The 21,997-nt window shown below is 48.1% G+C and overlaps 1 protein-coding gene across 2 annotated transcripts in view; it reads left to right on the top strand.

Moving 5' to 3' along the window:
• The window catches only part of SCFD1 (sec1 family domain containing 1), a 1,005,810-nt gene that overhangs the window by 104,058 nt on the left and 879,755 nt on the right, over positions 1-21,997 (top strand). For both annotated transcript variants that reach the window (XM_069638499.1, XM_069638500.1), the window contains exon 10: positions 3,734-3,833. In XM_069638499.1, coding sequence (XP_069494600.1) covers positions 3,734-3,833 — 100 coding nt within the window. The remainder of the gene's footprint in view (positions 1-3,733; positions 3,834-21,997) is intronic.

Below are 21,997 nucleotides of genomic sequence, written 5' to 3'. Positions count from 1 at the left end.
GGGACGCCAGAGGTGTGTTCGAATACCCTTGAGCAGCGTGGTCGTGGGGTCTCCCTTCAGGTCTTAATTGTTCAATGCCTCCCAGCTGCGTGGTGCGTTGTGGCCCTGTGGGCCCCTGGAGTTGTGCTGCGCTGACCTGGGCCCGCAGTGTTGTGAATATCTCCGGGGTGTGAGCCCTTGTGAGTGATGGGTCAGCCCCGCAGGCGGGCACTCGCCCCGCTTTACCAGGAGCGGGGGCCTCTCACCTGGACTGCTAGACCACTGTTTCCCCCCTGGGGCGGTGTCCCCGGGGACCTCCTTTGTCCAGCGGGTTCTCGCTCCGGGGCGTGGCCCTGGGGGTCTACCCCTGCGATGCCCACGGTCTCTGGCCGGGGGCCACTATTGTGACCCAGGGTGGGGAGATCTGGCTGGCGTTGGTAGTGGATGTCTCGGTTCTCGTGGGGGGAACGGCTCCGCCCCCCACCCGAGTTGAAGCGTCGCTGGAGAGCGTCCTCACCTGGGCCTCCTCTGCCCTTGCCGTGGTGTCCGGAGCAGTGCCGGGAAAGAGTCTGTCTCCTCCCCCTGATGGCGGGGGGGGGTCGCTGCTGGGGCCCGCATGGGGAGCGCCGTTCACCCGACACTCGCCTTTCACCTCCTGGGCCCGGAGGAGGGCCCAGCTCTTCTCCCCGGCTCCCGAGCCGCGGAGGGATCCGTCGTTTCCTGCGCTGACGGACGCGAGCCGTCCCAGTCGCGCACCGGCACTCGCGGTTCTCCGGTTCCATTTGGCGCTGGAGGGCCGTCTCTTCGAGCGGGGGCGTCACGGGGGGTCGCCAGCTCCCGCCGCTCATTGCACTTGTTGCGGGGGTATCGGGGGGGGGGGGGCTCAATCCCCTAGATGGGCCCAGCTTCGGCGGGAGCTCTGCAATCAGGCTGCCATTGCCTGTGCGCGCCCCCTGGTAGCCTCCAGCTGTGTTTTCTTACGGCAGAAGTATGTGTAAAGTATCATTTGAGTCGTATGTGAAAGCAGATGCGTGCAGGAGTGTGTCCGTGCCTTTGGCTAATTCCAAGAGTGGAGTGCGAGAGGAAAAATGCATTGGTTATAATCAAATGAAAGCCTAGAATTGGTACATTGAGCACATTCTAATACATCTGGGTTGATACATTATGCTCGATATATCCTGCATGCTCCCTGCAATCATTAAATGGCTACCTTCAAGACCCTACTTACCAGTAAAGGCAGCATACTGCCAACACTTACATTGCCTATAGTGGAACACATTCTGCAATCGCCTAGAAACCATAGCATGGTCGTCCTCATGGACTTGACTAAGTGCAGCACCCTGGTTAACTGCCCAACCCTTCCAAGTGCTATACAATGGCTATCACAAGTGCTCCTCTGGTGCAAAGGCGACAATCTGTGCAATACAAAGGTAACACTCACAAATACCCCGAGAGCACCACCCAGGTTGCCCTCCTAAATTCTTCCAAGTGCATCATAATGGCCAAACGCACAAGCCTTCTCAGTCTAACATGTTGGCTGCCCTAATGGAAATTCACAAAGCAAAACCCTGGCTACACTTACAAATCATCTAAAAGCAGAAGCAATGGCCGCCTTTCTAATGATTTGGTTCAACGCATTGGCCACCCTCACAAATACCTTCAGTGTGGTACGCTGCCAGCTCGTCACAATCCATCTAAGAGCAATACATAGCTGTTGGGGTCTGTCCTTCCTGTTGTTTCCTTGGCTCCCTGCATGCCTGACTGGGTGAGGTCATCTGTAGAATGTTCAGTCCAAAGTAATTTACCTACTTAATAGCCTACCCCTAGAATCCATCAAAGTGCAATACATTGCCCACCCCCAGAATCCATCGAAGTGCAATTCATTGCCCACCCCAGACTCCATGAAGTGCAATACATTTCCCACCCCCAGAATCCATCGAAGTGCAATACATTGCCCACCCCAAAACCCATCCAAGTGCAATTCCCCCCAATGAATGCAACTGCAATACACTGCGCACCACAAAATGCCTCAAGTTCAACATGTCTGCCCTCCAGAATACATCTATCAGGCTATCTGAGGAGTGCTGCAGGTAATCTACACAATGTTCTGATTTGAAGGTAGAAATGAACATGTGGCAGGGTTTTAATTGAGCACAGTAATGGCTTTGCTCGCCGCCCATACCTGACATAGCAACCCTACCTTATTTGTTTCCGTAGGGTGCTATGTCAGGCGTCCATAGATGAACAGGGGCAAACGGGGATGGGAGCTCCCCTTTGCCTTGGGCCCTTAGCCGGCTGCCCGGGCAAATCAGCCCTGGGAGAGCCTCTGACATACAGCTGTTCCGTTCACGTGGGGGGACACGGACCAATGATAACCAAATCGCTGGTTTGGGTGGGGAAGGAGGGGCAGGAAATGTATGAAGGTGGATGGGAGACGGCGCAGGAAAAGCACTCGGAGGAGGCAGCAAGGATAAAGGCACAGGGACACCTGACTGCCTTAGCTAATTGCCAAGGGGTGGGCCGGAGAGCGGGGGCGGGGTGAGAAAGCCAGAAACAAAGAACTCCAACACAAAGCGAGGGAACCCTACTTGCAGATCAGCTCAAAAAACGGATTGCAAAACAGTAAAAACACAGAAATATCCCTCTCGAAATAAGCAGGCCAAAAAACTGATTGAAAACTCACAAATAGTCCCTCGTAAAGGCACTTTACAACCCAAAAAGTTAAACTCCAATCCACCAAAAAGCATCTTCCAGCCCCTAATACCCCATTACTGAGTGGTTCTTTTGTAAAATGGATACTGTGAGGGAAGAACACTTGTCACGGACAGAGACCGTAAGTGGGGAGAAGTAGGATTGGAACATTGAACTCTAATTTGGAAAGCGTCTTCCATACAAAATGCATTGTGATTAAGCTGCTACATTCCGTAAGACTGGGGCCAATCTCAAAGAGTTATGAAATTAAGAGATGGAGTATTGAAACACTGAATCCTGATCAGGAGAGAGGCCGAATTGAGAAGCCGAGTAATTCTGATGCTGTATTCTAAGAAACGGATACTAATCCCAGAGCACTATGGAAACGAGAGAACTAACGTTGAGCCAGTGCACTATGGTACAGTAAATATCTACACCCTGTGACTGCGTGAAATGTGGTCAAATCCCCAAACGTGGCCAAGGCAGAGGCTTATGAAAAGGACCAGAGAGTGCCCCAAAGCTGAAGATCCTCTCATTCAAAACTACTGACCCCATCCTCACCACTGTAGTGTCCTTTAATAAAGATGTGAGCTTTCATTGTGTTCTGTGCCACACCCAGTCACTGTATCTTCCTTTTGTGGGTGCTGCCCAACAATACGGCTATCACCCGTGTAGAAGTCATTGTTTATTATTTGAAGCCAGTGTTCCCATCCTTGTGTGATAGAGCAGCTCTTTCCATGCCTGTTAAAACGAACGTTGTACTTTCATAGCTCCTGCGAGGATTTTAAATGTCAGGGGAATGTGGAAACCTGTGTTTATATAATATAATAGTTTATTTATAACGCGCTTAATACTGAAGAGGTTTCAAAGCACTACCCGGGATTCGAACTCGTTTTGCTTCCAAGACGAGCGCGTTGCCACCGAGCTATACTACCCGTAAGTGGCAGGTGCTGACTCTCTGGCTTCAGAAATGTGCTGTTTTTTTTACTTGGGCGTGGGGTGGTAGGGTTGTCTGAATGGCCGTACGCTCTCGTTTAACACTTTCCGTGCTTCTCCATTGTAGTTTTCAGAGGCCTTTGCTGGTGCTTGTGGACCGGAACATAGACTTGGCGACCCCTTTACACCACACGTGGACGTACCAGGCCTTGGTGCACGATGTGCTGGTAAGAGAAAGAGGCTCACAGGTGTCCCGTTGCCGTGTCTAATGGGAAGTGTGTCATTGTCATGTTTGGTGGGGGTTCTTCTCGCTTGCCGTGTCTAATGGGAAGTGTGTCATTGTCATGTTTGGTGGGGGTTCTTCTTGCTTGTTCCAAAGAAGATATGAAAGCACTGAAGCATTTCTCTGTTGTTTTTGTATTGAGCATAAGGCTTTAGATTCTCAGAGAGTGGAGTCCAGGGGCCCTTTCCATGGTCTACACTGTACATCTCAGAACAGATGTCTCTGCTGCCAAACACATGTGCCCGCTCTGACACACACTCCTCCCACAGGACCTGACTAAGTAGCGTAAGAAGCTTGTCTTGGGCACACTTCTATGCAGGAGAAGATATAGACTCAAGTCCCACTCTGTTACCTGCGGCATGCCCCCCCATAGCTATTTGCCAGCAGTGCCTACACGCTTGGTATGCCAGAATGATAGTATTGTGTGGCCCTCTCTATCCACAGAGCTTGCGAGCGCTGCACTGTGAAGCAGGCTCTGGGCTGCAACAGATGCCAGTGCATCCCCCAACCCAGTTACTGAGGAGTGTAAGGTACCGAGCGCACTTCGGTTGGCTGGTGCAGGCTTAGAGATTAGAAAGGTCCCTAGAATTGAGATGTTGCCGCTGCGTGTGATGCCACCAACGTCACAAAATAAACACTCCAATGAGGTGGCAAATTGTAAAGAATAATCCGTCACTTGGTTTTCTAGCCTCCAAGGAGGGCTTCGCATTTCAAGTTGCAAGCTAGTAGCCAGGCATAAGTCACTCGCCCAATCAGCTCGCCACATGCACACCATTTCTTACTCGCCACAAGTCGATTATCACTAGCCACTGCCAAGCGGTAAGTGCAGACTTTGAGGCCCGCTCCAAACATCTGCTAATGGGGTTGTGGATTCTGACTGGACAGGCTTTGGATGGACTCCACATGGCTCTCTTGAATATGCTGTTGCAGCCCATGAAAGACGGGTGGGCCATCTGTGGTACAGGCATAGATGGAGAAAATGAGAACCTCTGTGCTCTTGCAACTTTGCCTTTGACTCAACAATGTGGAGATATTTCAATGTTATATGCAAGGATGCCTCATTGTTATGATGAAAGTCCTAAGATCTGGCTTTTGCGTGATCCCCTGAACCTTTTTCTTTTCCCTACTGCTTCACTGACCATTTTCTTTAGCTCTCCGGATGTTGTGAGCTACACTTTCCATCAGCTTGCTTAGAAAGCTAGTTTGTGGCTTTCTGCAGGCTCGCATATCTGTGAACTGAAAGGTAGCAAATTGAACAGGAATGTGCTAGCGCTCTGCCCTCTGGGATGTCCTGCTTTGGTTTGGTAAGCGTTAGCTGTTTCTTCCACAGTCGTGCCAGATTCCACTGAGCTGTTGCTGGTCCTTCATGTAGCGATGCCACTGCAGGAATTCCTCGTACGCTTCACTGGGCTTTCCAGAACCTTGAGCCACAGCACTTGGGTGTGGATTGGTTCCATTTGGCCAGATCACTACTCGCTCATAACTCTGAGCCTAGTGACGAATGATGGAGAGTTCACAAGCACACCACTGTTGCACTTTATGTACACCTTTGACTCTGCCATTGTTGAATATGTGGCCATTGCCTTTTTTGACAAATCCCCAGATGTTGTCATTTCTCCCATAGGGAGAGCCCCTTCCCATGAGGCAAGGGAGGTGAGGCTGCTACCCAAGAGTCCCCCTGGGGGTGGTACTCCGCAGGTGGATCTCATGGGGAGGGAGACCCCCTGTGGGATTAGCGACCAGCTTGGGAGAACACAATATGCTTTTCCCCCTCCCACCTTCCCTTAAAACCCATCCTTCTCCACATTACCTGAAACCGCCATGTATTGTTGTAATACATCCCGGTAATAACGAGTGGGACGATGAAGAGGCTGCGAGTAATGATGATTACCAACACGAACGCCAGTACGTGCTCTAGCCTTTGCAAGGACCTGATTGGCCTGCTGTCATTCAAAGGCAGAGAGGGAACTGCAGGATGGAGTCTTCGTTCTTGGTCTGGCGTGGACCACGAGAGGCTTCAGGTATGCGGAGGTCAGTCAGAGGGAGAAGAACATACTGTCCCAGAGAGAACTGCACTTGTGGAAGGCTCGCAGCACGGGAAGCAGACCGGAGCAAAGGAAAGCTGCTTGCCGGTAACCGGGGCAGCAAGAGTGCAGGGAGATGGATGCCGAACAGCAGAAGCAGCACACAGAAGGTCTGTGAGGACGCTGGAAGGGCCAGGAAGCCGCCAAAGTTCAAGCTACAGGTACCAGGGTGGCTGATCCCCCAAGGTTAGGGAGACCGGGCGGGAGGGGGCAGGAGGCTTGAGGCAAGACGTATGAGACACCAAAGAGGAAGAATAATTGCGCAAAGGGGGTCCTGGGACCCATAATAATAATAATAATAATAATAATAATTCGGCATTTATATAGCGCTACGAACCCTGAGGTATCTGAGCGCTGCTTATTATTACCCACGGTGTGTGGTGCTCATTTATCGACCTCGGAAGGATGAAAGGCTGAGTTTGGCCCCGCCGGGATTCGAACCTGCGTTAGCAGCCTCTGCACGGATGTCAAAGCGAGCGCTCTACTCGCTGTGCCACTTGACCGGCTTCCCCATGGTGGGAAGATAAACACTGAACAGTGAGAAATACGAACTTTGCACCCACAAACCTTGGCAGGAGAGTAAACCAAGGCTGTGGTCTGTAAATAAAGAGAACTGTGAGAACATACAGGTGAAGGGGGTCTGGGACCCATACTGGGCAAATAACCCCCCACTAGTAACAAAGAGGAATATACACTTTACACATGCAAGAGCGATTCACAGACCTTGGCAGGAGTGTGAACCAAGGCGGTGGCTTGAAGAGAGAGCTGGGAAGCTAACCAAGTGAAGGGGTCTGGGACCCACACGGGGGACACATACCCCAAACCATAAAATGAACGAATACGAAGCTTGCAGGTTCCAGGAACATGCAGAGACCTTGGTAGGAGAGTAAATCAAGGCTGTGTGACGAATGAGAAGGTTGTATACCCTACTTGGCAGGAGAGTAAACCAAGGAGGGGTTACTGAGGGGGTATTGAGAAATGGAGTCAAACCCTTAGGTTTTGTGGAACTTCTTTTCATATGCTATAGAAACTCTGGAGAAAGGGAACAAACCCCTTGAGTCTCGTGGAACTTTTGCTTTATTTTCCTACACCTTTTTGAACTTTTGTATTTGAGCTGCAAGGTCGAGCTGCAGGTCGGCTGTCAAAACATTTACCCTTGCTGATTATATTGAGTTTAGCTTGTGAGAGGGATAGGTTAGGATTTGGACACATGACAGCAAACTTTACTTTGGACATTCTGACACAGACCGCTTCATTAGCTAGATTTGTTGAGGCAGGGAAACCCTCTCGTAGAGATAGGGCTAGTTAGGTTTTCCTCCAATTTTCCCTATGTTTGGTTGTTAATAGAAAGTCTTTGCCAGTCAACATGCCACCATTGTGTCCGTCCCTTACTCTTAGGCCCTCATACTTTACTATGAATGTTTTCTCTCTTTCAGATGTCACAAGTTGCCGAAAGTAGTACAGATGTAGTGAAGCATTGGGCAAGGGCTTGTTAAACGAAGGCGACACATCATTGCCTTATATCCTCTATTCGATCATTTTTGGCTTGCATCTGCTCTCCCTAAAAGTCCATCTAGATGCTATTCTGGCCTACACAAGAAACCCTTCCCAGGAATTCTCCTTCACTAGACTGGTGAATTAATTTTTGTTGGCATTTCTAACAGCGCCCCCGTCCCCCACTTTTAAGGTGAGAGTCACCATCTTGAGAGCAGAACATCATTTTAGCTATGTTTGAGTCCCCTGTTTGACTATAGTATTCTTTATGGAATGCAGCCTTTCTCATGGCCATTACATCAGCAGGAGACTGAGTGGGATACAGCCTCTGTGTTCATCTTGTGTAGTTCTTCATAACAATAGCATTGTTGTCAGAAACTTGCCCTTCCTTTCAAAGTTCCTTTCAGATTTTCCTTATTAAGGAAAAACTCTTTACCATCATTCACTCCCAGGCTTTCTTCCCTCCAGAAATGGCCCTCCTTATTGTACATGCCAGGACGGCTCTCTGTTGCTATCTAGGTGGGACAAGTAAAGGCACAAAAGCTCTTTGTAATAATTATGGAGCATCTAAACAGTTTGTCTTATCAAAGCAGCCAAAAGTGAGGTGGACGGTTTCCTGCGCCAATTGGTTACCAGAACTTCAGAAACCTCTGTCAGGAAGACCTTCAGCCTGTTCTGCGAGGAGGAAGGCGGCCCTAGAGGCTCTCCAGAAAGCTGCTTCTCCTGCCTGGAAGACCTCCCATGCCTCTGCTGCTGCCCCCGTGGGCCGGGCATCTCTGAGGAATCGGTTTGAACGACATTCTTCTGTTTTCTTGCCATGTTTGCTTGGTCTCTCCTCTTCGGGGTAATGCACACGCCTTTTATTCTAGTCCATGTTTACTAATATTAGTCGCGATTCCACGTTTGTCAGACATTGGTCGGAGCAGGTGCCAGTCACTGCTCTTTTCTCACAGATGACTACCCCATTATTCCCTCACATGCCCCAACCTCTTCTCACTCAATCTACAATGAACTCCCTCACCTCCACAACCCCACTTTTAATGATTGTAACTCGCTAGGTTTTGAGGCAGCACTTGGACCCGTACATGTGCTTAGATATCAGTGTTGATGCAACCCTGCAAGGAGCGGGCGCTGGGGGCGGGTTCTTCGCGAAGAACTGAGGAGCATGGAAGGTAGTCAACCGCACAGGACTCACAATGCCAACACAGGAACAGTCTCTGTATCACACTTCTACTCATAGAATGCCTAGAGGGGCTGTAAAGGACTCCAACAGATCACAAACTAGGCCCATCAGGCCACCCAAAGGTACCATGAGGGTAGTTTTACAGTACTGTGTTTCACTGGATGCCACTTCACCCATGGGTATACTCACAGACACAGTAATAGTGAGTGAAACAAAGTCTAAATGCAATCCTCTGTGAAGAAAGTGAACAGGAATTTACTACTTTGGCTTCCCCAGTATATCAATGCTACAGGCCAAAAAAAATAATTGTTTTTGGTAGAGGACTTGGGAGAGCGCTGACAATATCGGAAAGTCCAAGTAAGTAAGTACGTGTTTAAGAGAGTTTCAGGGTGCTCAAAGGTTTGTGCAGTTTTATCCATAGCAGTACAGTATAACAAGTCAAATCCAGAGGGCAGAGGTAGGGGCTATTAAATAAGGTCTGGTTCTACCACACGGGTGCGGACAAAGGAGCAAACCAAGTCCAGAGGACGCGAGGGGAGACCTCCCTGAAGAGCTCCAATGCCAGGTTCAGGGCCCACGCGACCAGAGAAGGAAGACTGCAACACCTCAGGACTTAGGTGGCCCTGGAAGAGGAATCTGAAGGATATCTGGGGACCCCAGGACAGGGGGGACAGGTACGCACAGTGCCATTCGCTCAAGATTTGGTTCGGAGGAGATGGGAGAACCCGATTAGTACAGGGCCCCTTCCACAAGGATGGAGACAGAATCTGGGGCTCTGGGCTTTGCACCCTGGATCAGCGACAGTCAAGACAAAGAAAAGGAAGAATAATCGATATACCCAGGGCGAAGACCCACTGGTCGGAAGTTAATACAGCAAAGAAGGCACCAATACGTCATAGGAACCGGACTGGCAGCTCAGGAGGCAAAATGTGTCGGCCAACCAACAAAGAACGGTCCCAAGATGGGCCATTGGTTGGGGCGACCGGGCACGAGTCAAGCTGGGGAGAGTAATGGTGGCCCACCACTCTACTGGGAGATGAAGACCCTCTAGCTTGTGGCACTTGGTCCAAGAGCATTTAGCAAGAAAGCAGGGTCTGTCGCAGAAGGGACAGCTGGTCTAACGTTGGCAGAGGGCTGGGTGGAGAACCAGGAACAGCCCAGGAAGGACGTACAGTAGCCGAACAAAGAACCTGGGCCAAGGACAAAGGACTCGGGCTCCAGCCAGTAAGGCCAAACCTGCTTCAGAAATTCAGCAGCCCATCATCATAGCAAATCTTCCAGCCGTTCAGGAAGGAATCAGCAGATCTGATGAGTGCACAGGTCCTCCCCTAGATATGCACATTCACGCATGGGCTTGCGTAAAGCACCCGCCCAAACGCACCAGGCAGCGTCAGATCTGGTGCTGAGCTACTCAGGCTGTCCTGGGAAGTTACGAAACACTGAGGTGCACACACAATGGATGCGTAATGGGGCTGTGCAGAGAAGGAAAGCAGCCTAGGTCAGTTCACACCACAGTAGAGGATGAGCCCATGTTTGCACAATGACCACTTGGGCCTGCCTCGTCGTCCCCTCACAAATAGGATGCGCCAAATCAAAAAGGCTTGCAGTAGGTCTTAAAGAAATACATTGGCCCCCATGCTGGTACATTGGCAAAGTAAAACTGGTTGGACCCCTGCTAAAGCCGAAACTAAATCACACCTGCCACCAGCCTACCCCAAAACACAGGAATCTCACCCATGGGCCAAAATGGAGTCCCTAGAGCCACCATAGAACATCACATAAACGGGTTGTAGTGGCCGGTGTTTGTGCCCTCCCTGACTTACACGTGTACAATTAATAAAACAGACACTCCCTGGACAGGGAATAAAGCACAAAAGAGCTGGCTGCGAGAGTTCAAGCAAAAGTTTATCTAGATCTCTGAGAGCGCTCTGACCACATCAAGGTTACACTACATTATATAAGCACATTGGCATATCTAACATATGATGCTACGTTGGACCCAGATTGGTCAGCCAGGGTGGTGTCTTGGGTGTGGGCATCATCTCTTCCTCCGGGTTGGTTGCTTGGTTGGCGGGAGGATTGACGTCAGACATCTGTGCTCCGGATGGGTGAAGGTCAGGTCGCTGTGAAACATGGTGGTCACTATCTAAGCTAAGAAAATACATTCTAAATGCATGCATTGAATAATGGTTGACCAAAAAGACACTCAGTAGTTTATCATGTCACCATACAAATCACAACGGGTATCTATATCATCTGTAACATTTGGGTTATACAGATCACAGGTTTACGGGTCTTAACCCCTATAATACTGTCATTGAACTGTGGGGTTAGTCTCACAAGAATCTCAGGTATGTGGCATTTGTTAGTCTTAGGCACGATATACTGCAGCAGGGGTCTAATGTTAGTTGGGGGTCTGTTGGGTGGGCTTCATAGCATGGTCAGCGGTCTGGCACATGAAAGGAATATCTTGCAGGGACACAGGGTTAGAATGGCAATAAGTTTCAACTGGTGAGGGTAAGAGGGCAAGGACACTTTTGTGGAGATGGACGAGCTATGTGCTTGGCTCATGTTGGTTCCCATTCAGGTTCCCATTCAGGACAGTGATCTAAGAGGGAAAGAGATGTGTTACATTTGTTATTTGTTGCAAGCATCTCCGGCTTCAGCGTGAGAATGGAGCTGCAGAGTTTTCCAGTCAGAGTGGGAACGAGGGTGGGGGCCATGTGCTCCCAGCTGCTGCGGCGGGGAAAGAGAGGCATTTTGTACTATCGCAGTGAGGCCTGGTCACCAAGATGGAGTCGAAAGGGGGTACAAAAAATGGATGCCCCGTGTCCTGCTCAGTGGTCCCATCTACGCGAATGTAACCCCAAGTTAACATCGCATGAGGGCGAGGGGCGTACCCGCCACTGGAGGCACTTGGTCCGAGTTTTGTACTGAGAAGTGATGCCAGAGAGGGGCCCATTAGCCCCTCGCTCCCACACATTCCCCCCTTTCGTTACATCTAAAGTAACAAATATTTTTATTTTTTATTCTTTTCATTCTCCCTTCGGTAGTACTCAGCCTCTGCCACAGCCTCGTCCCACGCGGGTGTGACTTTTATTGCCATCCACACTCTGCATACACTTCTTAAGCTATTTCCTCTTCTGGCATATTCGTCTGGTGTACACATCAAGTAAATTCCTCCATCCCCATCTAGATCCACCCATACTTCTTGGTACCATTGCAACTCCCTTGGTTCTTTTATCGTTGTATGATGCAAATGATCAACTATATCCCCATATTGCCTGCAAATTGGTGTCATCCTGTATTGTGGTGTAGTGTACTCCCCTGTTTGTATTTGTGCATATATCATGGTAGCTACCGTTGTCGGTCGGCCCATTGTTACCATCATCATAGCTGTGGTTGGCATACTTTTCTCACAACACCGGAGTCCCAGTTGCACACACAGAAGAACAGGAGCACAAAGACGATGATGGGGACCAGTATTTTCATTGCCACATTTACCCATGATGATATCCAACTGAACAGATTGTCGAACTACATGCTTTCTTCTGCCCCTCCTTCTGTACTCATCCTCTCTCCTAAATTGTGTACTGCTCTTATCACATGTGAGAGTGTCCCGTTATCAGCATCTTCAGTTGGCACGAATGTGCAACACGCCCCCCCAATTTTTCGGCAAACACCACTGTCCATCGCCGTGAGGAGATCTAAGACATATCTGTTTTGCATTGTCATTAGGCGCAGTGCGCAGAGCTCTATTTTTATCACTTTGAACCCATCTTCAGTGTCGTTAGCCAGTTGGGTGAGCTCCCAGCGCACTATCTGCAACCATTTGGCGTTCGTTTGTGCGGGACAAGGAGTCAGGCGAAAAATGTCTCTGCTGATGAAAAGAGCTTGTATTTCTGCGGGATCTCAGCAAGGAGCTTTGTTGATTCGGATGAGATGTAATTGGAGGATCTTTTACTTTGTGTCAATCTTCTCTTTAGTTCATATTCTGACAATAGTTCATATGCTGGAGCTTCTGTTATCATTAGTTGGGGCGCTGTCGATGGTTCAGCTAATTGCCCTGCTGCCGATATGCCAGCCGATTGCCCTGCTGCCCCTTGGATATGGCTCTCTGGTATTACCATCAGGGCTGTATGGAGGGTGTCTAGAGCACAAGTTCCTTTCCACGATGCGGGGAGGTGCAGGTAGGCTTGTTTGCCGCAAACCCAGTACATATCCATTAGCGCAGCGGTGCCTTTCTTCATGTCAGGTATGATTACTGTCTTGTTACATTTCCTTGTCTCCCCCATGTTCACTCTTCCCTCCCCATAGAAACACAGTTCATGTGGCACTTCTTTCTGTATTTTGATAGGTTTTTCTAATGCTGTGACCCACGTTAGCTTTGTGACATGTTGCGACCAGATGGGGTCACATACCTCCTTTATCCATTGGAAAGTGTCATTGGATAGGCCTCGAAGTGCTTCTGCTTAGCATTCGATAGTTTCTTTGTGCCACTTATTTTCTGCATATCGCGTCCCCTTGATGACAAAAAATGGTTCCTTAAGGCAAATTACTCCTTGGCGTCTGCTTGTGCACGTTCTCTCATTCTCCAGTTTTTTCAGTGTGACGGTGTGCGCTTGGAACGTGCTCTTTATTCTGCACAAAACCAGATGAATTAAACATTGGGCCTCCGACAAGGGCACTTCCTGTGGTACTAAAATTTTCAGTGTTCCTGATGCATGCGGAATGAGTGAACAGACGTAGTAGCTTTCATGTGTTGCTTGCTTCGCCGTGGCACTCATGTCGGAATACCATTTATTTGATTGATCTGGGTGGCAGGGATCTTCTATTTCGTCTAACCCCAGGTCATGATAAATGTTGTATTGTTTCCCTCCCATCCCCCTTTTTCTCCTCCTTCTCCCTTCCTTGTCATTGTTTTTCACCTTTTTGTAATGTATTTGAAACATTCCAGCCCAGGTTGTATCATTGTTATTCAATATGACATGTGTATCTTCATCAGTAGCAGCAATGTCGCGTGAGGTAGGGTGTGTGGTTGTCTGTGAATGTGTACTGGTGTTAGTTAAATCATTTGGCCAATAATAATCTCCATCGTATTCGTTATATTCATAAGCATCACTCATATTTATGTTCAGACGTAACAATGATACACTTGTTGGCCCTACAGTTCCGTTTTCCGAAGGTTGCATCACATCTGTATCGTTAATGTTAATCTCATGTGATTCTTTCCAGATAGTCTTCACCCCAGTCCATATCCAGTGCAACCGTTCCCATATCATGTTAGCCCCGCTCCCCCCCTTGTGCATGTCATTAACCAAAGACAGAAGGGTATAATACCAAGCCATAAAAAACATTACTGACAACAAAACTGCAGCACACTTTAAAACACATTCAACATTACTGAACATATTAGCCCTAATGGCGTCCTTATCACTATCTAGCATCAATTGGTTCTCCGCAATTGTTGTTCGTTGGGCCATTTGTTACCTGGAGGGGTGATATAAATCCGTTAAGTCACTACAATATATACACGTATTTACATTTCTTGTTCAACTTCACATTTAATCATCATTTTTAGTCATGTTTGCTCGTTTTCGCTATTACACATTTGCTTTTACTATGGAGAGGAGGAGAGTGAAAGAGTGATGGAGAAAAGCATGGAACAATGATCGAAAGGAAGGAGAGAGAGAGAGAGAGTAGAGAGGATATCGAACAATCAAAAAAGGAAAAATGGCAAAGAAGGAAGTAGGAGATAAGTCGTGCAAAACAAGATGCATATCATAACTTTTATCTCTGCAGGTTTTCTTTACCGACAATTTGGTTATCCCTTTTCAACCTCATTTGTGGTACCAGTGGCACCATCTTGCTCCTCCTGGGGGATTGTACTATCGTGTGCCCTCCTCACATCTGATAAGTGCACCCAATACTTCAATACTTTCACCTTCACTGCAGTGGGTGTACTATAGATGACCTCATAAGGGCCATGAAACCTAGGTGAATTCCACCTCCTTACAAAGCTGCGGACGTACACTTGTGCTCCTGGCATCAGTGGGCCGCTTGGGCTGTCTGTGGCTGGTGTGGTAGTATCAGTCGCCACATTTTCAGTAAAAGGCGGTGCTATTTGTCGCGCTATGCTGCGTACTGCGCGTGTCAACTGGGTTAGGTATTCCTTGAACTCTTCCCTCAGCACTGTGGCAGCCCTGTGTGCATCTGATGCTCTTCTAATCGGGGATACTGGCATTTGTATTCGCCTCCCAGTTACAATTTCGTGGGGGCTCAGATGGTGGTCTTTACATGGTTGCGTCCTGAGTTGGAACAGTGCTAGGGGCAAGCAATACACCCAGTTCTTCTTCAGTGGATAACTTACTCCTCAGCAATCCGTTTATCTTTTCTACCACCCCATTCGCCATCGGATGATAAATTGAGCATAGTTTGTGTTTTACTCCCAAGAGTGATGTCCCTTCCTTAAAGAGGTCGTTCACGAAGTGCGTACCATTGTCTAAACTTATCACATTGCATATTCCCCATCGGGAAAACGCTTCCCGAAACAAGGAACTTTGCCGCACACTTCGCGTCTGGGTGGGGACATGGGCCCGCTTCCACCCATCTCGAAAAGGGGCATACACCACAATCAAATATCTTGCTCCATTACACCGCTCTCCTATATCAGCATAGTCTATATGGAGCTCTCTAAATGGTCCTGTTGGTCGGGGCAGGGTACCGTGCAGTGTTCTCAATGTCATCCCTGAATTATATGTTTGGCATGTTCTGCATTTCACGATGAATTTTGACAGGTGCTCTTGCAAATTGGGGACGAACCAATGTTCCTGGATGTCTGCAGAAATGTGTTGTTTTGCTACATGGCTGGGGAAATGCAGCTGTTGAAATGCTATTTCTAGTAATTCTACGGGCATTACTACCTTTCCTGTTGTCTCCTGCCTCCAAATGAGGTCTGTTGCTGATTGTTTACATCCCCGCTTGCTCCATAATTCTTGCTCCTCCTGTGGTGCTCTTCTTTGTATGCGCACTACCGCCATCCCTACGTGTTTTTCCTCTGTTTCGGGGTTTATTGATGCTGACCCATCTATGAAATATATTTCTCCCTCCTTTAGGGCATTTTCACTCGCTTTTGGGATGTCATCACCTTCCCCCTCATATGTGGCACAATCGTGTTCCTGTATGTCCTCTGTCGTGCATGGCTCTGTGATGAATGTTGCTGGGTTTACTGTTTTGCACCTTACAACGTGTACGTTGGGGCTCGAAATTATTATTTCATATGCTGTTGCTCTCTGTGTTGTTAGTGTTGATTTTGATCGCTCAAGAATGGCGAATAGGGAATGCTCCGCATATAGCGTTACCGAACATCCCATGACAATGATGGCGCTTTTTTCAATCGCGAAGGCCGAAGCTGCGAGAGCCTGTTCACACGCGAAATGGCCTTGCATTACTGGATCTAGTGTCCCACTGTAATAAGCCAATGGTTTCTGACCTAGAGATGTTTTCTGTGTCAGTACTGCCGTCATCAGTGTTCCACTACAGTGTGAAAACAAAAAAAATTCCCTCTCATAATCTGGGTTCGCGAGAACTGGGGTATCAGCAATGAGGTCTTTTAATTTAAAATACTGTGTCATCATTTCATGCGTCCCTTTTATTGCAGCTCTATTTTTCTGTGCTTCTTTTAACGCTTGTAGTAAGGGACATGTGTATGCCGTGTAATCAAGGATCCAGGCTCAGCAATAGTTACAAATGCCAAGAAACTTTTGCATGTCTTTCACAGTTTTTGGGATTATGTTGCGGATAGCAGCTGCTCTGTCTGGGAGTACTCGCTTCCCATCTTTTGATATTAACTGTCCGAGGTATACAACCTCGGCGAGGCAGTATTGCAATTTTCCTTTGTCCACCTTGTACCCCTTGGTAGCTAGCACATTCAGCAGTGCTATTGAGTCTTCTCTGCACTTTTCTTCTGTGTGGCTGCAGACGAGTAAATAGTCTACGTATTGAATAATGGTGCTTTCTACATCTATGTTTCCAATGTCTTCACGTAGTACCCTGTTAAAAATGCTGGGGCTCTCGCAATACCCTTGTGGGAGTCTCCGATGTTCATACCTGTTGTTCCCTAATGTGTACGCTGTCAGGTATTGGGATCCCGGGTCGAGTGGTATGGAGAAGAAAGCATTCTTCAAATCAATTACAGTAAAACATGTTGATTCTTTCGGTACGCTGCACAATATTGATGCCTGGTTAGGCACTAATGGGAACTCCTTTTGAATGACGTCATTGAGTGGGCGGAGATCTTGGATCATCCTCCACGCCCCTCCTTTTGCTTTTTTGATAGGGAAAATTGCCGTATTACACGGGGAGTTTGATGGCACTATGTTACCTTGTTTTAGGAGTGCATTTATGGTTTCCTTAATTCCCTCCTCGGCTTCTCTCGATATGGGATATTGCTTTACCCTCTGCGGTATTGCACCTGGCTTGAGTTTTATTTTTATTGGTGTCACCTCATGCAGTAACCCTACATCGTGGGACCCTGTGGTCCAAATTTCAGGTGCTACCTTTGCCATGTCTTCCTCAAATATAGTCAGTGGGGTATTGATGCTAGCCATGAGTGGGTTGTGTACCTCTGTACTGGATCATAATGTCACATGGAATACTTATTTCCATTATTATTTCTCCGTCATTTTCACTATCAGTGAATAGTTCCTCATCAGTTATCTCTCTTAGCATTATGTTTGGGTCTATGCATAGCACAGTTCTCCACTCGCAGTCCTCTGACCACAATACGTTTGCTGGATACCTGAACTGCCTCGATGTCTATGGAAATTATCGTGCCTGGCACGACATCTGTGTGTGCAATTGGGCGGAATATGAAATCTGATGGTGTTCTCCATTCTTTTCTCATTATCTCTGGCACCACTCGTGCTAATACCTTGATGCCATAAATAAACATGCATATATCAATGGGTATTCCTCGCACCACAACTTCATTCATCACTGTGCTGATCATCAACATGGCTCGTACTGGGCACACTCCTGGGGTTGAACACACTATTCCTCGTTCTGTAAACGAGATGGTCATATTTAATTTGCTTAACAAATCTCTCCCCAGCAAATTGATTGGCGCGTTTTCGTGGTACAGGAAGGGTGCGCGCACGGGTTTTCCCCCCACCGTTATATCAAGATCTTTAGTGTAAGGAACTTTTAAAATAGCCCCAGAGAACCCCTGTGTCTCCGAATTCCTGCCTGAGAGCGGAAACCACCCTTCCATAAGACATGACTTCTCTGCTCCTGAGTCTACCATGAAGATAAACTGCTTATTTCCTACCTCTGCCCCCACTAGTGGTTCCTCTTCTGCACGTAGGGTGGTGGATAGGACTGGACATGCAAGTGTTCCCTGTGGGCTGTCCTAATCGGAATGTTTTTCTTGCCCTGGCACTGAAAAGACATTGTCTCCAACCACGGTCACGCTGCAGTATGGTGGGGGCGCACCGTTTGCAGCTGTTGCAAAACAATTATTGTTTGCGTTTCCTACCGCGTTTTGTCTTGCCATAGGTTGTGGTGGTGGTTGCTGTCCTTGCTGCATTTGAGGTTCGTTATAGTACTGAGGCTGCTGTCTCCCTCCTCTCATCGGTAGTCTATAGGGGCTACTTGGGTGTGGGCACCCCCAGCCTTGTTTGTTCTCCATGGGCTGTTGCCCCTGGAAATACCCTGAAGGCCGCATTCTGCAATCTCTGGAATAGTGTCCCCATCTCCCACAGTTCCAGCATGACCCTTGTGGTCCGCCTCTCATTCCTTGACCCCCAAAGCCTCTATTCCCCATACCTCCAAACCCCCCTCTCTGGCCACGGTACCCACCTCTTCCTCTTGCTGGTCTTTCTTGCCACTGTTGTCAGCCGTATTGCTCTTCTCCGTTCCACGGTCCTTGTCCTCCTGTTGCCCGCAGTGCCGCTATTGTGACTGGTCTGTTTCCCGCTCCTTCATCCCCCTCTTTTTCTCTATCTGTGGCTACGCTGGCGTTGATGGCGGCGACCTTCACTAATTTGTTCTGTACCAGCTTTGCTTCGTCTGCCAGCCTTTTTTGTGCTATCTCCTTTTCTCTCTCTTTGATCCTCCTGCAGTGGTGCACAATTATACTCTGTATTTAAGGCCAGCCCTTGGCTTCTATCCCAGCTATTTTGTCCAAGGCCTTCTGCACCTCCTTCGGGAGCCCCTTTTTGATGATAAAATAGAACAAGGCGGTGGACTGGGTCCACGCCGTGCCAGTTTCACTTCTCCTTAAATCTTGCACCCGCAGTATGAATTGCGTAGGATCCTCGTTCTCCTCCATTGTACACTGCATCACTAAATGTAAATCTGGAATATATGAAAACGTACACCGCAATGCATCCCACACTTGTGCTCGAACGTTGTTGAATGCCGACCCATCGTGGCGATCACAACTCATCGTTACTCCAGGGAATCCGGCCTTTTCCCACACTGCGTCTGCTTGGTCATCAATTGCTGACACTAATAAACTTTTCACATCCCCTATTACTAGTGGCACTCCTGCCGTGTTTTTCTCAAAGGCGTGTATCCATTTCCTAGCCCCTCCCGATAGTGGGGGGAGGACCTTCACCAAGTTGTTTTTATCCATTTGAGCCCATGGAATGTAGTGTGGCCTACCTGCTCCTTTATGTATCAATGGCATTTGTAACTTGTGTTTCTTTCCTACCTTACTTACCGCACCTTTCTTTATTTTACTTACCATCATATTTCCCCCTCGCTGTCTTAATCTACCCTGCTATAGTGGTGGCGATGGTGTATCTGGGTAACAGCGGTTTGGCAGTGGGGACCCGGCCTCGGCAGCTGCCTCTTCATATTCGTCTAAGTCGCTCCATACCTCTTCTATTCCTGATTCTTGCTCATTGTTTTCTTCACGTCCTTCTCCTTTCTCACTGTCTGGGGTGGGCAGGCATATAATCCTCACGGGTTTGTCATTTAGATCAAACAAGAACTCCCCTGACTGCCACTCTTTCTCCCGCCCTTGTGGTATGCGTGTTCCTTGTGATGATATTGATCGCGCTGGCTCTGAGATTGCTTGCGCCACTTCCCCTGCTATGCTTAATGTTGGCATTAGATCTGCCATGGATAACAGTGGCACCTCTCCTCCCCCTGGCAGCATTTGGCCTCTATCGCACAATGCCCTTAGCCACGTTATTTCCATCTGTGCATGCGCTAGCTGGCGGTCTAATTCTCCAGTTAAGTGTGCCAAATTCACGGGGGTGCACTTGTCAGACCATACAAACCTCCTTTATCATAGGGCGGCGGTGCCGTGGCGACTGCTCTGGTTGAGGGTGTGGGGTGGGACATGCTGGTGTGTACAGGGGCTCGCTGTATCCTACTTCTGGCCTTGACATTAAAGGATATATTTTTGTGGTATCGCCCTCAGCTGTAGTGGTTGTGCACTCGCCCTTTGGCGTTCCGCTCACCTCTTCCTGCGTTTTCTGGTTTTCGTTTGTTCTTGCTTTACCTACCTCTGCTGTAGGCGTAACTTCTTCAAACGTTCGCCACAGGTCTAGTACTTCTCTTCTATTCTGTAGCTGTTTCCCCTTATACCTTGCCAACAAGTGTGTGGACACTAAATCTAACACCCTTTTATCAAATGACCCACCTTCTGGCCAAATTGGCGTCACACTATCTCCTTTTATCTCTGTCAACCACTGATCGTGGTATTTTTGTATCTTCTCACTGTATAACGGAAGGTGCGGACAAATATGAGCTAGTGGTGTTATTCCTCCCATGACAATATTTTTTCCCTTTGTCTGTACTTGCGCTTCAGTCTCTTTCCCTCTTATCACGTCTCCACTTGCCTTTCTTTCCTTCTAGCTAGACAATATACCACAAATCTTCTCAATTACTTGTAGTTTGTATGCACATATATGTATCAATATATATATAAATCAATTTTTAATGCTACCCTTATAATTGTTGCATCTTCAAATTCAACAGTTCATTTTTGCATATTTTGCCACTTTACCCACAAATCAATCACAGTACTTGGATATCCTTGACAAAAATGGACAGAACACAAAAGACATATAACACATATCATGCACATGCACTACCTGTGTGCTTTTTATTCCCTTCTGTTCTTTTTACCACCCCTTGCCCATTTTGCCTACTCTTCTCACTCACTCCCCACCTCTTAGACCCTCTTACTCTTTTCCAAGAATTCTTTTGTACCCAGAATAAGAATGTTCTAAATAACTACTCCGAGTCTATTCAATATACAAGACTCCTACTATTTTCTCTGTATCTTCACTTATTTATTCTGCACTGGACGAGACAATGCTACGCGGCGCCGCCTTCTACCCCATTTGGGCAAGGATACCACTTCTCGTTTTTTCTCTTCACTTCTCACAAAAACCTAATGGCCATATAAAGGACAGATCAGAAAACCCTCATCATCATTCACACAGGCCCTACTCTTCCCTATAATCCATTACCACCTGTCCCCCTATTTCCCCCTTACCTTTCCTTAGTAACCTTTGCAACCGTCACTCACATGTTCAGACAGGTGGCCCGAGGGTCACCGCTCGCAGTCCGACCCTAGTCAGGTCCGCACCCCAACCAAGCCGTGGGCCGCCTCAGCGAGCAGCTTTTCAGTCGGGTATTCGTCAACCGGGAACCCTTGACCCTTCTTCGTAGTGCGCACAGGCTGGTCGGCCGCGGAGGCGATGGTTTCGCTGGGGGGCGTCCCAGATCTCGCTGCACGGCGCCGGCCTCAAGGCACCTCTCTGATCACGTCGCAGGGGGTCACCAAATGTTTGTGCCCTCCTTGACTTACACGTGTAAAATGAATAAAACAGACACTCCCTGGACAGGGAATAAGGCACAAAAGAGCTGGCTGTGTGAGTTCAAGGAAAAGTTTATCTAGATCTCTGAGAGCGCTCTGACCACATCAAGGTTACACCACATTATATAAGCACATTGGCATATCTAATATATGATGCTACGTTGGACCCGGATTGGTCAGACAGGGTGGTGTCTTAGGTGTGGGCATCATCTCTTCCTCCGGATTGGTTGCTTGGTTGGCGGGAGGATTGACGTCAGACATCTGTGCTCCGGATGGGTGAAGGTCAGTTTGCTGTGAAACATGGTGGTCGCTATCTGAGCTAAGAAAATACATTCTAAATAATGCATGCATTGAATAATGGTTGACCAAAAAGACACTCGGTAGTTTATCATGTCACTATACAAATCACAACGGGTATCTATATCATCTGTAACATTTGGGTTATACAGATCACAGGTTTATGGGTCTTAACCACTATAATACTGTCATTGAACTGTGGGGCTAGTCTC

This window comes from Ambystoma mexicanum, chromosome 14, assembly GCF_040938575.1.
Source record: "Ambystoma mexicanum isolate Mex_15411 chromosome 14, UKY_AmexF1_1, whole genome shotgun sequence".
Lineage (NCBI taxonomy): Eukaryota > Metazoa > Chordata > Amphibia > Caudata > Ambystomatidae > Ambystoma > Ambystoma mexicanum.
The sequence above is the reverse complement of the archived record's forward strand: the minus strand, read 5'-3'. Positions and strand labels throughout refer to the sequence as shown.